Source organism: Stigmatopora argus, chromosome 4 (genome assembly GCF_051989625.1).
Source record: "Stigmatopora argus isolate UIUO_Sarg chromosome 4, RoL_Sarg_1.0, whole genome shotgun sequence".
NCBI classification, from domain to species: domain Eukaryota; kingdom Metazoa; phylum Chordata; class Actinopteri; order Syngnathiformes; family Syngnathidae; genus Stigmatopora; species Stigmatopora argus.
The window spans coordinates 19468927-19486667 of NC_135390.1; the positions used below are offsets into that span (position 1 = coordinate 19468927).

Consider the following 17741-nt stretch of genomic DNA (forward strand, 5'->3'; position numbering starts at 1 on the left):
GCACTTAAGTCTTAAATTTCCTCCAAAATAGACAGGGCGCCTTATAATTCAGTGCTCTTTATATATGGACCAATACTAAAATTGTTATCACGATAAAATAAAATAAATCAGTCGATAGGGTACACCATCCTCTACAGCTCTCACAACTACGGCAAGCAGCCCCCGACTCTACTATTTTCCCCATAGAAAAAGTACTGCGCAGTGACTGCTGGGATATATAGTTCTTTTGTCAATACACCCAGCATGACGACGAGCACACTAATTTGGTGCTCACGTCATTCTGGCTGGAATTACAAAAGAACTCCTTCCGCTAGCTACTATTTGCGAAAGGATTGTGGCCTGTATACAGCTAGTTACGCTAGCTACTAGCTAGCTACTATTTGTGAATGGATTGTGGCCGCCTGGACGAACGTATAAAACTCAGCGTTTTCGATGACTTGTGGTCATTTGTTCAATTCGGACATAGAAAATGAGGACTTTGGTGGATTTGTGGGTGATGATGACGCGAGTACATTGCAAAATGGCAAAATAAAGTACAACCGAACTCAATTTTCCTCCTGTTGCCTTTTTAAAAAGGTGTTTTAGCGTGTATCCGTATGTTTAAGCTGGTGTATGTTTTGCCATGCCTGGCTGCGTCTTTAAAACGGTGCGTCCTTTGTGTGTGTCAAATACAGAAATAGCACTCGTTACTCACACTGCGGCTTAAAATGCGATGCGCCAAATAGTCGTGAAAATACGGTATGTTGCAAACTGGTTGGGAATTCCATATTTTAAAAACGCATTGATTGATTTGATGAGAGACAGCACATATTAATGAACATATCTAAATTCACGTTAATGAACATATTTTGTGTGTATGGAAATATGTAAGATTTAATTTCCATCTTTAGTTCTTTGTGTCCAAACCTTTTGTACTTGTGCACGAGTACTTGGTGTGTTTTGATGGTTTTCACTATGGAATGAAGCGTGAGAAAGTGGATTTGGAAGTGTCAGTGGAAGAAAAAACATTTACCCGAATCACTACTTTGTTCAAAATTTGGCAGAACTAGACCAGGAAAGTCCTTTTGTGCAATTGGTTTCGTACTGTGCACTGAAATTATACAGATTTAAGAAAATGCAGAGCTGAAAGAAGTTAAGTCACGGGGGACTATGGCATGACTGTCTTGTACATTGTTTCAGATTGATTTTATATGGATTTAATTTTTTTTACTGGAAGAAAATTAGACCCCAACTACAAATTTGAAAGGCACTCGTAGGTCATTTAGAGGCACACAAGGCAACACAATGTAAATATTCACACTTTCATTATCTATGTAGCGCCGAGCTGACTAAAAAATTGAATTACAATACTCTACTGTCCAAAGTTTTGTGACACTTTAAATATTGCAATGAAAAATGTGCCAAGAAGCAACCAGTCATGACCATGATGGAATTGGCTCAACACATTTTAGAAGCCTGGCTGAGCAAGTAGATGAAGGCACAAAAAAACATAGCACATATTGAGAGAACTTACCTTTTAGAGGAATAGATTTAAAAAATGCACTTTTAGTGAAGCATGTTTATAATAAGTGCAGCTACAGGGCCTTTTTTAGTCGGTGCATGTCATTGGAAAAAAAACCTGTTAAAACATACTAGTGTTTAATGCTTCATTTGATTTCCTAATCAATTCTCAAGAGATCTTGTGGAGCTTAAACAGATGCGCCATCATCTTGCAAGACTCAACTTTTTAATATGTATATAATATACTCTGTGGATGATGGACTCTCGGGGGAATAAAAAAAAGAGGTGAATTTTAGCTGAGCGCTAATCTTGCCCAGGAAGACTCATGGTTTTGGCTTGTACCTCACTCTCCATTCTCCATTGTATGTCTGCTCCAACTTCCTTCGTCTTTTCTATCCACCAGCCGACATCTTCCCTCCATTCATTCTCCCAAAACTCTCTTTTTAACCTTGTGCTAAGCTTGTTTAAAAATCACATCTATCTTTTGTCTTCATATTTATTACAGTACAGTGGTACTTCGAGATACGAGCTTAATTCGTTCCGGGACTGAGCTCGTATGTCGATCTTCTCGTAACTCGAACGAACGTTTCCCATTGAAATGAACTAAAAAGAATTTAATTTGTTGCAACCCTCTGAAAAAACACCAAAAACAGGATATTGGATTGGAAAAAAAAGTTTTATTTTTTCTAATTTGCCATCTATTAACAAAGTAACACATAACTAGTGGTTTAATATTACTAAAATATGTTAATAGAACCAAATTAGACGGATTTCGCGGAGGGTAGAGAGACTTTTTGCACCGGTGAATCGTAATAGAACAAACACATTTAAATTAACTTGGATTACGATGCAGGCACACTCAAAAATAAGTTTAATCTAACTTAATTCTAATTTTGTTTTACATTTTTATACCTTCTCCTGGCCGGGTTGGCTATTTGCCCCGCCTCCACCCCCACTTTCACTTTTGATGGGCTGTTTGCTGTTGTATTGCCTTCAAAATATTCCGAAAATGATGCACACAAATGTCCTCACAATAGGATAACGCACGACCACTTGCCAACGAGAAGTAGTCTTGAATTAGTGGAAAAAAAAACACTGAAAAAAATGCAACGCTCCGCCCAGTGCTCGTTCGTAGATATCTGTTATACACGAAAGAGATACGGCAAAAAAGACAGTGCGCTACAATGATAAACAGCCTCTCATGTCTTGGCCACCTGGCTTTCTCGTATCTCGAAATTTTTCTCGTATCTAGAGATAATTATTTGCTCGAAATTTTACTCGTATCTCGAAATGCTCGTATGTCGAGGTACCACTGTAATCCCTTCAATATCACGGTTAATGTAGACCAGACATGCTGCGATAATCGAAAAATCGCACAGTAGGGTCATCCCTAAAAAAAAAATAACTGGGATTACTTATTTGTTTCTTTGCCCAGAGAGACAAGGTTTCATTCCTCCCCTGGTGCCATGTACCCTTCCTTGTTGACTTGTATATGTGTGGCCATTCCCGTTTTGCCGTCCGTCTCGCATGCCTACGGTCAGGGTCTCAATGTCGTCGACAATGTCCCGGCATGGCCGCAGTGTTACTATACGAGAATGTGATTGTGTGTTTGCGAAGGGCATGTGTTTTGTAATTCCAAGGCTGCACTCTGCTAGTGTCACCGTTAATATAACACAGTGCCTGCGGCTTGTTGCCAACGTGCAGCTCCGGCTTTTCTTTGAGATGTTGTGTAGTGAAAAGGCTAATAAACACTTGTGATCGTTTAGTGATGCTGTGTGAGTGTGCGTTATATCCTCGCCCCCTTTTCCCCCAGCTTCCTGGCACATACATTTTATGCTAAAGTCCTCTATATTGTTCATGGCTTGGTCCCACCGGGATCAATTTTTCTCTTGAATCTCTTCTGATATGTCTTTTTGTTCCATTCCTTCTGCAGCTTCCGCCTAGTCAGTCTTTCCGTTGTGTGCTTCTTTCTTTCTCTATTTTCCGTGTGTGTGTTTATAACACAGATTCTCTCCTAGCCCTCTTAATTTGCTCTCCCATTCTGTATTTCTTCCCCCACGTCACTCTCATCCCCTGCTTAATTCACTGGAGGTTTATTGGCATGCAGGCATGATTGTTTTGCCAAGCCATTACAGTTCAAAATCCAATGAATGCATGATTCTCAAAACGGGCTTTCAGTCTCTCTATCCCCCCTCCTTAGCAAAACCCCTTTGGTCAATTTCCCGACCATCCCTATGAGCTCCTACGCTATTACTGATGATTTTTCTCCCCACGCTTTCCTTCCTTCTCTCTTCCCATGCATAGCATTCACAGCTTCATCTGCCTCCATCTTACACAAATAATACTGTTTATCGCACCAAGCCACGATTTGACGTGGAGTATTTCATCTTCTTCTTTTCTTTGCCCGCAATCCTTTTTCCTAAATTCCATCCTTTCTCAGGAGTTGCGTATGTTTTCCCCATCTCTGATTAGTTCCTTCCATTCGCTGTCACTTTCTGAATAATACACCCGCTTGAGTCTTATCACGTCATTTTACGGCGGTCTCCCCTCCTTTTTGGCAAAGCATCTTTGTTATCTCTCAACGTGGCCTTGCCTATCCAAGCGGTGCCCGGATATTTCGTCGACGGACAATTCGTCGCCGGACACTTCGTCGCCAGACAGTTATAATAACTGACAAACTTAGGGTTTCGTTGAGAGGGGAGAGATTTGTTTTAGTTGAAGAGGAATGATATCGTTTTAATGGCAACTGACACTTATCTCGATTTATTGGCAAAAAGTATGCACTGGTTTTGGGACCGTGACCGGACGTTTGGTCGACCGGACGTTTGGTCGACCGGACGTTTGGTCGACCGGACGTTTGGTCGACCGGACGTTTGGTCGCCGGGTTCGCTCGCTGTCAAATGATGACAAAGTTTACTGTTAATATTTTGATATTAGACATTTAGATATTAAACTCTCTCTCTCACGATTATAATTTTGAGAGCTGGTTTCAACAGTAACAACCCGGCGACCAAACGTCCGCTCTACCAAACGTCCGGTCGATCAAACATTCATTCGACCAAACGTCCTTTTCACCAAACGTCTGGTCGACCAAACGTCCGGTTGACCAAACGTCCGGGGACCAAAGGTCTTTCGACGAAACGTCCGAGTACCTTTTGCGACAATACGTTCGATAGTGCACCTGACAACCATCAACTCTATACCAGTGCATACCTTTTGCCAATAAATCGAGATTAGTGTCAGTTGCCATTAAAACGATATATTCCTCTTCGACTAAAACAAATCTCTCCCCTCTTAACAAAACCCTAAGTTCGTCTGTTATTATAACTGTCTGGCGACGAATTGTCAGTCGACGAAATGTCCGGTCACGATCCGGGCACCTTCTCCCCGCCAGTTCAGGTGCACCTCAGCTCCAGCTCTATCTTTCTCCCTTACTTCTCCAACCCTGTCTCTCTCCATGTCTCCCCCTGTCCCCTCCTTATCTCACTAGCTTGTATGTGTGTGTTTGTGTGTGTGTGTCTCCCCACCTGCCCGATCCCTCCCCGCTTTCCTGCTGTGCCCCAGGTCCGCTTGCTGTACTGCTCTCAGGAGGAGGCCGAGCAGGTCTTCCGAGCGGCCTGGGCCGCGGGTCAGGCCGGACCCTCGCACATGTGGTTCGCCGTGGGGCCGGCGCTCTCGGGATTAGGCATGGAGAACCTGCCCAGGGCTCTGTTTGCCGTGCGGCCCCAGGGGTGGAGGGACGAACCCCGCCGCAGGATCGCGAGAGGCGTGTCGGTGTTGACGCACGGGGCCGTGGCCATGCGCAAGGATTACGGCACCACGGGCGGGCCCAACTTTGTCACCAACTGCATGACGGACGCCAATCAGACCCAACGAATGCGGGGCAGGATGAGGTGAGCGGAGAGAGAGGAAAGCCAGAAATGGCAGGCTGGGCGCAGACGGAAAATTCCGTGTCGGACACTTCGTCCCCGGACGTTTCATCGAACGGACACTTCGTCCCCGGACGTTTCGTCGAACGAACGCTTTGTTCGACGCCGGACAGTTCGCCTAACCTTAACCACTAACCTTAACTACTATTAAAGAAGACAAAGGAAATTGACATATTCTTTATTAAAGAAAATAAAACAGCAAAAACTCACTCGACAACACAAACACATTCACATTTGGGCGTGTGCAAGTACTAAATGAGCTCGTCTCCAAACACACTAGGCTTGGTGGTTAGGCTTGGTGGTTAGGCTTGGTGGTTAGGCTTGGTGGTTAAGGTTGGTGGTTAGGGTGGGTGGTTAGGGTGGGTGGTTAGGGTGGGTGGTTAAGGTGGGTGGTTAAGATGGGTGGTTAAGATGGGTGGTTAAGATGGGTAGTTAAGGTTAGTGGTTAAGGTTAGGCGAACTGTCTGGCGACGAAGTGTCCGGCAACGAATTGTCCGGTCGCCGAAGTGTCCGGTCGAGGAACTGCCCAGCGACGAAACGTCCATTCGACGAAACGTCCGTCGACGAAATGTCCGGGTACCGAAAATTCGAAAGGGGGAGGCGAAGAAATTGAGAGTGAATGAGGTGAATGCAGGAAAATGAGTTCCTTCGATGCTGGGAGTGAATGGAGGGAACGTGGGTGGAGTTGGTGAATGGAGGTGAAGGGATCGGAATTTTGGAGCTGGCGACCGCCCATGCAAAAGAGATGTTGTTGCTATGTCTGGCTGTGAGTTGGCAAAATTACCTCGGCATCTGTAGCAATCAGACCATGTCTCATGTATATTAATGATCCCCTTTAATGTATTCCCCTTAGTCTGTGCAAACAAACAGCGCACTCTCACATTTAGCCCAAATTGTCGTGCCTATCATCCACGTTCATTTTTAACGCCAATCATTCCAGCGCTTTAAAGATAGTGTCAACATTACACCATACGGGTATATTAGGCAGGAAAATGAGGCAAAGATTGAATTAATTACCTTATTTGCTGTGACATTTGTAAATGAATCTCAGTGCAAGTGGAGCAATTAAAAAGACATGATTAATGGATTGCTCTCATTTGCTTATGAACTACGTCCAGTTTCCAGATGCTATGGCCGCCATTTTTATTCACACTGCTATCTGCTGTTCGCTGTCTGCAACTACAAACTGACGGGGTCGAGTTAACGTGAGCTGACAATTAAAATGTCTGTCCAGCGGGATTATCAGACAAAAGAACTTATTAGTTGCTTTCGCAGTCCAAATCCTCACAACACAGTGCGTCTGATTACTTGGGCATAGATCTAATCGCCAAATGAAGTCTGACAGCCACCAGACAGGATGTGTTTGCGTTTATAATCTTACCGTCTCTTTCTGTCTCCTCTGTCTATCGCCACACAGGTACTTTAGCAACATCACGCTTGGTGGGCGAGATTACTCCTTCAATGCCGATGGATACCTGGCCAATCCCTTCTTGGATGTCATTTCCTGGACACCTGGGCGAGGATGGGAAGATGTAAGGACATGACATTAGGTTTTTTTTTCCATTCTCCCTTTAGTTCGTATGTGTTGCATTGTCTTTTGAGCTTGTTCTTACAACCTCATGGGGCCGGTTGTTGTTCTGGAGGGTTTTTGGAAGACAGACGGAGACACAAAACATAGACATACAGTGGTACCTCGACATACGATCTTAATCCGTTCCGGGACTGAGATCGTATGTTGAGCTTTTTGTAACTCGAGCAAACGTTTCCCATTGAAATGAATGGAAAACAAATTAATTTGTTCCAACCCTCTGAAAAAACACTAAAAACATGATATTGGATTGGAAAAAAATGTTTTATTTCTTCTAATTTGCCATCTATTAACAAAGTAACACAACTAGTGGTTTAATAGTAATAAAATGTGTTTAATATAACGGCCATAGTCTAGTGCATGTGTCAAAGTGGGCCGCCGCATCATTTTGTGTAAATCATGAGTGCCGACTTTCTGTTTTAGAATCAAATTAAAATGAAGAGTATAGATGTATATAATGATGACAAGTAGGCTTTTGTGTTGTGGTAATGACGACATGGCCTATGTCCGATTATTATTATTATTATTATTATAAAATTTCCTGATTTTCCCCCTTTTAAATCAAAAATTGTATTTTTTAATCCATTTTTTCTGTGTTTTTAGTTCTAAAATCATTTTGTAAAATCTAAAGATATATTTAAAAAAGCTAAAATAAACATTGTTTTAGATCTATAAAAAACTGAATATTCAGGGATTTTAATCCAGTTATTTTAATCAATTTATATTTAAAAAAAATCTAAATATTATATCTAAAATGGTCCGGCCCACATGAAATCGAGTTGACCTTAACGCGGCCTGCGAACCAACCCGAGTCTGACACCCTTGGTCTAGTGAGTTTATGCAGTTGAGTACATAAGATTTGTTTGTGACCGATCATGGATAGCCATAAAAGGGCCATTCATGTTTAAACGTCTCTGGAAAATATATAACAGTGGTGCCATGAGATATAAGTAACGTCGTCAAATGGTTTTTCGAGATAAGCGCCATCATTTGGCCGAATTGTTTATTTCACATACACGTGCAGAATTGCAACACAGCACATGCTGTTGCTTTGAATCAAACTTCCACAATACAAACAGCGGTTTGTTTCATAGTTAACCCCCAATTGAATCTTACTCATAAACTACCCTCAAAACGAAGGCAATCACACATTAGATATATAAACCAAACAAACTATGTGCTACCGATTCAGCTGGGATAGGCTCCAGCACCCCCCGCGACCTGAATGAGGATAAAGCGATTCCGAAAATGGATAAATGAATGTCGTTTTACCGTGATGCAAACATTAATTCGAAATGCAAACGCCCGCACGATGATGGCGATTTCATAACCATTTAGGCAAGGTATCATTGAATTGCATGTGTCGATGGCAATAATTCCAAAACTTACCATTATATATTATGCAGCCTCTGCAAAAATGAGTAATATTTCGGTAATTTGCTGAATGGTGATGCATTCTTCCTCATTTTTTTTCACCATGACACGCACTGGCTCTCTACTGCTGGTCAATTAGGGCAGCCGTGTATTTTTTTGGGCGTGTCAATCGACGTACATCGTCCTCTGGGTCCAAATAAAATGGCAACGATCTACACAAGAAGACACATTTAAGACCGATCAAACCTGGAAATATCGTAGGTCAACAGATGTTTTTTTCAGAACTGGTCTGGTAGTAAATGGGAGAAAAGGTACACATTTTACTGACATTCATTAGGGGAAGTTTGAATTCCCATTGTGCTTTGTTGCTTAGGATCAGCTCGGTAGTGAACATAAAGGTTAGTTGTACTGTAGATATTTGATTTTTAAATGTGTATAATGTTTGGATGGTTTTAATTGTTCTGTTGTAGTGTATATCGCAATCAGATACGATGAAACATGTCTTTTGCTGTTTAATGGGCTATATGCCACGGAGAAGGCAGGAATTCCGGTAACCTCTACTTACGAATGCCCCTAGGTACGAATTTTTCAGTTTACAAAAGTAAATGCATTTCCTTATCCGTTATTTTATTTTGAAAATATTGTTGTAGGGCACAGGGCACATAGAATCAGTGGCGGTCCGTGCATTTCCTAGTGACGCCTTCAGCAAAAACTTTTATGGCTATAAAACCGCTACTGCAGCTACAGCTGCGACACATAAAAAATAATCAATAATAACCTCATACAATTGAAATATTATTTAGGAATATAGCCATATTTTACTCACCAAAAATCTTTTTTAACTGTACACTATCTATCCTCCTTTCTTTCTTCTTTTCTATCGCCATCGAAGCTAATGCTGAAAGTCGAGCCTGTCCTGTTGTATTTCTGGCATACGTTTTTATTCGATTTAGTGCTGAAAATGTTTGTTCCCGGTTGTGACAGGCTTGCTTGCTTTGGAGTTGACCAACCTTTCTTAATGATGTCCAGCTTTTTTGTTCTTGAAAATGGATTTAAATCAACACAACAATATATTTGTTTGTGCAGTTTGGTAGCTCTGGCTAGTCCACTCTATCACTAGCCAATCATAGTTGGTGAAAGCGATGACGTATCCCTATGCCTGCGAGAAGGCATTGTGGTGTTGCCAACTCGAAATCTGATTGGTTAAAGCAACAGTCTTATCCTTGTTTAATGCAGCAGAGCCTGCAGAACTGATTTGTGAAGGCCTTGAGGCATATTTCTGACCCTGGCAACAAATAATGGCTGAAATGTGATTGGTTAAATGCTTCAATATGAAAACACACATCTGGAAGCAGTGCAACCAGGGGGAAAACAATGAAAGGAAGCTAACAGACAATTTGGAATTATTTAAGAAGTATTCATGGACAAAATATAATTAACATCAGTCTTTGATTCAGATATTTCTTAGGCCAGCAGAGAAGGCCTTGAAGGCCCTGATGGCACACCACTGCATAGAATGGAAAAATGTACATTATGTAGTCCAGTAAGTCTTTCTGGCCTTTACAGCGCTACATGGTTGACAGTTGTGAAATATATGGCTATATACCACCACTAGGCACTAGTTTATTGTTTGATTCTTCTTCTGATTCTGGACTGCTACTGTCAGGAAAACAGAGAACAACTTAATTTGTGTTGAACTTTGGCATCTGTGCGTTGTTGTTGTGATGTTGTCCTCAATGATTACCCGCCAGGGCAAAAAAAGTAGTCAGAGGAGAATTTGTGCTGATGTTCTTGTGTGTTTATTTCCTTATATGCTGGATGAACAAATCTGTGAATGCGGAATTGGCATGTAGAAACTGAAAACTGACAATGAGGGATGGAAAGGTACCTGAAAGTGCCAGAGGCGATAGAGAAATACCGTATTTTCACGATTATACAGCGCATCGTATTTTATGCCGCGGTGTCAGTAACGAGTGCTATTTCTGTTTTTTACACACACAAAGGGCGCACCGTTTTATAGACGCAGCCAGGCATGGCAAAACATACACCAGCTTAAACATACGGACACGCGCTAAAAACACGTTTTTAAAACGGCAACGGAAGCAAAACTGGGTTCGGTTGTACTTTATTTAGCCATTTTACAATGTACTCACGTCATCATCACCCACAAATCCATCAAAGTCCTCATTTTCTGTGTCCGAATCAAACAATTGTCCAAATGAGTCATCGAAAACAAGTGTTTTATACATTTGTCCAGGCGGCCACAATCCATTCGCAAATAGTAGCTAGCTAGTAGCTAGTGTAACTATTCCAACGCTGCCTTCCATGTTTTGTAAAGCTGTGTTGATGTTGATGTCCAGGCCACAATCCATTGGATGTATTGACAAAAGAACTATATATCCCAGCAGTCACTGCGCAGTACTTTTTCAAAGGGGAAAATGGTAGAGGTGGGGGCTGCTTGCCGTAGTTGTGAGAGCTGTAGAGGATGGTGTACCCTATCGACTGATATATTTTATTTTATCGTGATAACAATTTTAGTATTGGTCCATATATAAGGCGCACTGGATTATAAGGCTCCCTGTCTATTTTGGAGAAAATTTAAGACTTTTATGTGCGCCTTATAGTCGTGAAAATACGGTACTTTCAGGATTTTTGACAATCGCCTTCTCCACGTACATTTTGATAATTTTGCACAATAACACCAAAAACAGCCCAACACAATCTGAAGAGACCGCTGCTCGACCTCCATTTGAACAAATTTAATTAGGAAATTGATTTAGTCCGTCACAAGGTCAAATTGACACCATTAAAAACTTTAACGGCGTGAGAAATTATTAAGACACATTTTAATCTTCTTAACAGCCGTAAAAGCAAAACACATAATAAGCCCTGCTATTAGTTTGTTCAAACACTCTTGAGTCTATTATTTGACCACCTTTTGAGCGTGGCTGTCATGTTTTGTGTGAATTTGAAGAAATGCATTGCTGGTGCGCTAGTCTGAAACATGAGTAGCATTACCTTCAGTAAAATCATTAAATGGCTGTCTTCATGTGTTGACAAATCATTTATGGTCCAAATGTTGTCGCGTGCATCCTGTTTGGAGCGTGAGAATGATTACGGTCATCATTATGCCTCGCAATGTGGCGACCGGGTATGCAAGAGTTGTATTCTCGTGCAAAATGCACATTTTCTTTAATCGATAAGAAACAAATGTGCTGCTGTAGACATAAATATGTACTCCCGCCGTTCTTTTTTTTCAAGGTTCATTTTGAAAGAAATGAAAGAAAGCTGCTGTGATCAATAGATGCTGATTGTTCTCATTGTTGCCTTCGTTCTTTGCATTCCTTGCTTTTTTTTCTATACAAAGTCTGTCCATGTGGCTCATTGTGCCAGTTCTCCATAAATTACGTTGTTTTTTTTCCACGAAAGCCTTGTCGTGTTTTTCTGCTGGTATCAAGGCTGAATTTAGTTTTTCCATTGGTCGGAGAAATATAATTTTTAATTTTTATTTCATCAACAACTCTCGCAAGGAGCTGGAGACTGCACAGGTGTCAAAGTGGCGGCCCGGGGGCCAAATCTGGCCCACCGCATCATTTTGTGTGGCCCGAGAAAGTAAATCATGAGTACAGACTTTCTGTTTTAGGATCAAATTAAAAAATAAGAGTATGGGTGTATATACAATTTCCTGATTTTCCCCCTTTTTAAATCAATAATTGTAATTTTGTAATCATTTTTTTCTGTGTTTTTAGTTCAAAAATCATTTTGTGAAATCTAAAAATATATAAAAAACGAGCTAAAATAAACATTGTTTTAGATCTATAAAGAAAATGAATATTTAGGGCTTTTAATCCAGTTCCTTTAATCCATTTATAAAGAAAATATCTAAATATTATATCTAAAATGGTCCGGCCCAGGTGAAATCAAGTTGTCGTTAAAGCTGCCCGCGAACCAACCCGAGTCCGACACCCTTGCAGTAGAGTATATGAGCATGAGCTCAAATAAACACATTGGCGGTTCTCAGCCCCCCACTGGTCTTAAAAGCCCACCAGAGTCCAGTCACTGCATGCAGTCACCTGCTGACACCTGCTATATTCCTGAAATCCCTTTCAATTAGACGCTCCTGCGCTGGTCCTTGGACTCAAACCAAGGGTACCATACCCGCCCACCCAAACGCACACACACAGAGCCTTGACATAGACACCCATATGTACGTGCACACAAATGAGAGCGCAATTTGTATGCATATTACCTCCTTGCCTGAATCCTGCTTCACACAAACACACAAAAAGAGGATAAGACCCCTGTATCTGCCTACTACGCACATCCAGACTACTCCTTGAATATTTAATGTTGGCTTTACAATGACTGCACCATTACCTAAAGCTCAGGAGCGTCCGGGCTCGGTGAATGTTGTCTAGCGTCAAAGAGGCTCCGTTTAGCTAAGGGGAAAGCGAACAGATCCTCTGTGATTTTTGCACAACCTTAATGACCATTTAGCGCACATGTGTCAAAGTGGCGGCCCGGGGGCCAAATCTGGCCCGCCGCATTATTGTGTGTGGCCCGGGAAAGTCAATCATGAGTGCCGACTTTCTGTTTTAGGATCAAATTAAAATGAAGAGTATAGATGTATATTAAATTTCCAGATTTTCCCCCTTTTAAATCAATAATTGTCATTTTTTGATCATTTTTTTCTGTGTTTTTAGTTCAAAAATCATTTTTTTTTAATCTAAAAATATAAAAAAGCTAAAAAAAACATTGTTTTAGATCTATTAAAGACTGAATATTAAGGGCTTTTAATCCAGTTCTTTTAATCCATTTATAAAAAAAAATCTAAATATTATATCTAAAATGGTCCGGCCCACGTGAAATCTAGTTGACGTTAAAGCGGCCCGCGAACCAACCTGAGTCTAACACCCCATAAATGAATGACTTTATTTCCAATGTTCTTTGTTTTGTAGTATTTCTGTTGTATCCACAGCTTCAGGAAGTCTTTAATGTGAAACCCAAGTACTGTTAGCTCATGTTATAGATATTCTTAACAATTATATTGTCCACTAGTGTGATTGCCTTTGTGGACTGGACACTTTATATCAAGGGTTGGTTCGTGGGCCGCATCAACGTCAACTCGGTTTCATATCCGGACCATTTTAGATATAATATTTAGATTTGTTTAAATAAATGGATTAAAAGAACTGGATTAAAAGCCCTGAATATGCAGTTTTTTATAGATCTAAAACAATGTTTATTTTAGCTTTTTAAAATATATTTTTAGATTTTACAAAATGATTTTTAAACTAAAAACACAGAAGAAATTGATGAAAAAAATACAATTATTGATTTAAAAGGGGCAAAATCAGCTAATTTAATATACATCTATACTTTTCATTTTAATTTGATCCTAAAACAGAAAGTCGGCACTTATGATTTACTTTCCCGGGCCACACAAAATGATGCGGCGGGCCAGATTTGGCCCCCGGGCCGCCACTTTGACACATGTGCTTTATATCATAAGCCACTAGGTTCATCAAAACAGAAGAAACACTTACAGTAAATGACTGTACTTTTTTTGCCTTTATTTACTCTGTAATATAGCAGTTGAGATTGCATACAGTATACTGTTTATCCGTGCTCGCTGTGCTCTGATTTAATGCCTGTTGCACAGCTGTGGTGGAAGCGGCAAGCTGTCAGTGTGGTAGCCTCCTCTTCGTCTCGTCTCCAATGTTTGACTTACAATCTGCGCAAAGCTGCCAAGCTTTTCTCAACCTGCTTAAGCAGCCACTTTAAACGCCATCCTCACTATATTCATGTATTCTGGCGTATATGTCGCTCAGCCTAAGGTTTGTAAGCACAGCCCATGTTTTTTAGGGAACGTCTCCTTAGTCCCACTTGTCAAAATGTTTTAAGGTGATTTTCATCATCAGGTGAACAAGCATAAGTTTCAAATGATGCTGCGAAACGCCTGCTTTTTGCAGATTTAAAATTCCACGCACAAATGCGCGTGACGGTAGAAAGGCAAACAGGAATGCAGGTTTCAGAGAGACACATTTTCAAAGCAGTGTCGCGCTAACTAAACAACGCAGTCTCAAAGCATCCATGAATCTTAAAGCTAGGTCTGCGGTGAATATGCATTTAGAGCAGACCGGCACCCGAAGGGCATAAAAATGCGTCCGTCAAACCGAGGCAAATTGACAAGGATGAAGATTTTTCTCAGCCACACTCATTTCTATGGTTGAACAAAACTGGACACATTTACATTGGTTTTGAAAGAGCAGGTTCTTGAATTGATTACATCTGGCAATCAGTTGTACCCAACACTCCAATAAAGTCAGGTTTAAGGTGAGAGTTATTCAAGAGCCATTTAGCATTGCACTTGCATCACACAATAGACTTTTAAAAAAAGATTTGCTCTCCCAGCAGAACTGAACATGTTGCATTACTCACAGTTATTCCTGCTGATGCAAATGAGAGCCTGTGTATACTGTACCTGGACGTAAAAAAATATTGTATATTGTTTATCACCATAGTTTGTAGCGAAAAAAATATTGTCGTACAAATACTATTATTGTGACAGGCCTAAAATTCAACCTTATTTAATTTTGGAACATAGCATTGCAAATACATCATGTGGTACAGTTTCTACAAGTCATGCATTTACACAAGGAATTGAGATGCAGTATATTCCAGCACATTTGTATTTAATTATTTTAGTGATGATAGATTTCCCATCATTAAATGAGTTTGTCACTACAGTGGTACCTTGACCTACGATTAGCTCTACCTACGACATGCTCGAGTTACAAGGAAAATTTAGAGCGAATAATTCGCCCTAGATACGATCAAAATTTCAAGATGCGAGAAAGCCAGGTGGCCATGACATGAGGCTGTTTATCATTGTAGCACACTGTTTTTTTGCTGCATCTCTTTCGTGTATAACTGATATCTACGAGCACTGAACGATATATTCAGACGAGTTTCTCCTACACATCGACCAGGAAACGCACAACGCGCATGCACGGGCAAAAAGAGGGCTTTCTGGGTAATGAAGTATACTCGTGCACACAACACCGATAGGCAATGGCACCCTTTCTCACAATAAAACTTCATTACCCACAATCAATACGTGGGTAGGCTGTTATTCCTTCCTTAGCCTGTTAGCTCCCGCGATCGCTCATTCAATACTACTTCTCGTTGGCAAGTGGTCGTGTGTTATCCTATTGTGAGGACATTTGTGTGCATCATTTTCGGAATATTTTGAAGGGAATACAACAGCAAACAGCCCGTCGATAGCGAACGTGAGGGTGGAGGCGTGGCAAACAGCTAACCCGCCCAGAACGAAGGTAAAAAAAATTAAAACAAAATTAGAATTCAGTTTTGTGTAAAGTTACATAAATGTATGTTTGAGTGTCTCTGTATATATTAATCCAAGTTAATTTATTTATTTTTGTTCCGTTACGAGTGCGTTGTGGTGGAAAGTCCCCCCAAAACCCCAACCCGCCCCCTCTGTGCACCCCGATCCCGTCGGCGAAATCCGCCCAATTTTAGTTATATTAAACACATTTTATTACTATTAAACCACTATTTATGTGTTACTTTGTTAATAGATGGCGAATTAGAAGAAATAAAAAACATTCCAATCCAATATCTTGTTTTTGGTGTTTTTTCAGAGGGTTGTAGCGAATTAATTTGTTTTCAATTCATTTCAATGGGAAACGTCCGCTCAAGTTACGAAAAGCTCGATATATGATCTCAGTCCCGGAAGGGATTAAGATCGTATGTCGAGGTACCACTGTACTAGTTGTCCAATCCATTTGGACTGGGAGGGTTGGCAACAAATGAAAGGATATTAAACAATAAGTTCATCTTTGAGAATGGTTTGTTTTTGAACAATTACCTATAGTAGTTATAATTAAAAATTTAAGGTGCAGTAAGGTTAAATGACTGATTTAAATTATCTTAAATTAAATTATAGACTGTTAATGCACAAAACACATTTTAAAACGACGACTTACAATAAGGAATACAAACTCCGTCTCAATTTTGATAAAAAAATATTTTGATGTCGGTCAATATGTTCTTAGTTGGAGCGAATATTGGAGAGGGATCAAAGAATTATCATTTGTAGCCCTCCCAGTCAAAATATACCCGGCTTCTATCTCAATTCAGTCAGTGGCGAATACTTCCAGTTGTAAAAACCAAGTGAACCAAATTCCTGAAGCCTGATTTCTAATTTGATGTGCATGATGTAACGCTGATTTGAAAGTGCCATTGTGACCAAGAACAGAGCGGCACATGAGTCAGAGCACAGCATGGCGTGTGCTCGCTAATGGCTCATATAGGCTGAATGCATGTTGTCCCCTGTAGGTCCTTTTTGCCAAGACTGTGATTGAAGTGTTAGATTTTAATTGCAACTGATACATTTCTAATGAAGCATGGGCTCAGGGTTACAGGTTTCTTCCAATTTTCACCATTTTCTCAGCTCTGATGCTGGATCTCGTTAAAAAATATTTTAAAAAAGGACATAAAGAGAGGTTGTTTACTCGCATTTGCCTGAAAGGCCGTTTTTTTGTGCTTCTCGTTTACAGTGGTACCTCAATGTTACGGCAACACACTCGTAACAGAACAAACAAATTTAAATTACTGTTTTGTTAAAGTGACAGAACATATTTATCATGTGCATTACAGCATTTCATACAAGAAAAATAATTTCATTTTGCACTTGTATGTCGATATTCTTGTAACCCGAACGAACGTTTCCTATAGAAATTAACTAAAAACTAATTAATTCGTTCCAACCCTCTGAAAAAACACCAAAAACAGGATATTGGATAGGAAAAAATGTTTTATTTCTTCTAATTCGCAATCTATTAACAAAGTAACACATCACTAGTGTTTTAATATTACTAAAATGTGTTTAATAGTACTAAAATTATACGGATTTCGAAGGGGGGGGTAGACAGAGAGAGGGGGGCGTAGCTTTTTGCATGCCAACACGCTCGTTTCATAACATAAACAAATTTAAATGAACTTGGATTACAATGCAGACACACTCAAAAGTAAGTTTTATCTAACCTTACTCTAAACTTAATTCTAATTTTCTATTGTATTAGGTGTGATACCGGCCAGGTTGGCTGTATTTGCCCCGCCTCCACCCTGACTTTCTCTATCGATGTGCTGTTTGCTTTTGTATTCCCTTCAAAATATTCCGAAAATGATGCATACAAATGTCCTCACAATAGGATAACGCACGACCACTTGCCAACGAGAAGTAATATATACTCGTACTAGCAATCGCAATGCCATTCGCACTGAGTGACGAAAAAAAAAACACTGAAAAAAATGCAACACTCCGC

The 17741-nt window shown here is 40.4% G+C and overlaps 1 protein-coding gene and 1 long non-coding RNA gene across 2 annotated transcripts in view; one reads left to right on the plus strand and one right to left on the minus strand.

Moving 5' to 3' along the window:
• The window catches only part of LOC144072811 (uncharacterized), a 31676-nt gene extending 23106 nt beyond the window's left edge, over positions 1-8570 (minus strand). The window contains exons 1-2 of the long non-coding RNA XR_013299947.1: positions 8407-8570; positions 6811-6941 (exon numbers count right to left, since the gene is read on the minus strand). This is a non-coding gene — a long non-coding RNA (uncharacterized LOC144072811). The remainder of the gene's footprint in view (positions 1-6810; positions 6942-8406) is intronic.
• grin2db (glutamate receptor, ionotropic, N-methyl D-aspartate 2D, b) overlaps positions 1-17741 on the plus strand; it is a 92422-nt gene that overhangs the window by 39994 nt on the left and 34687 nt on the right. Inside the window, exons 5-6 of the mRNA XM_077598128.1 lie at positions 5065-5393; positions 6847-6961. Of these exons, the coding sequence (XP_077454254.1) occupies positions 5065-5393; positions 6847-6961 (444 nt within the window). The remainder of the gene's footprint in view (positions 1-5064; positions 5394-6846; positions 6962-17741) is intronic.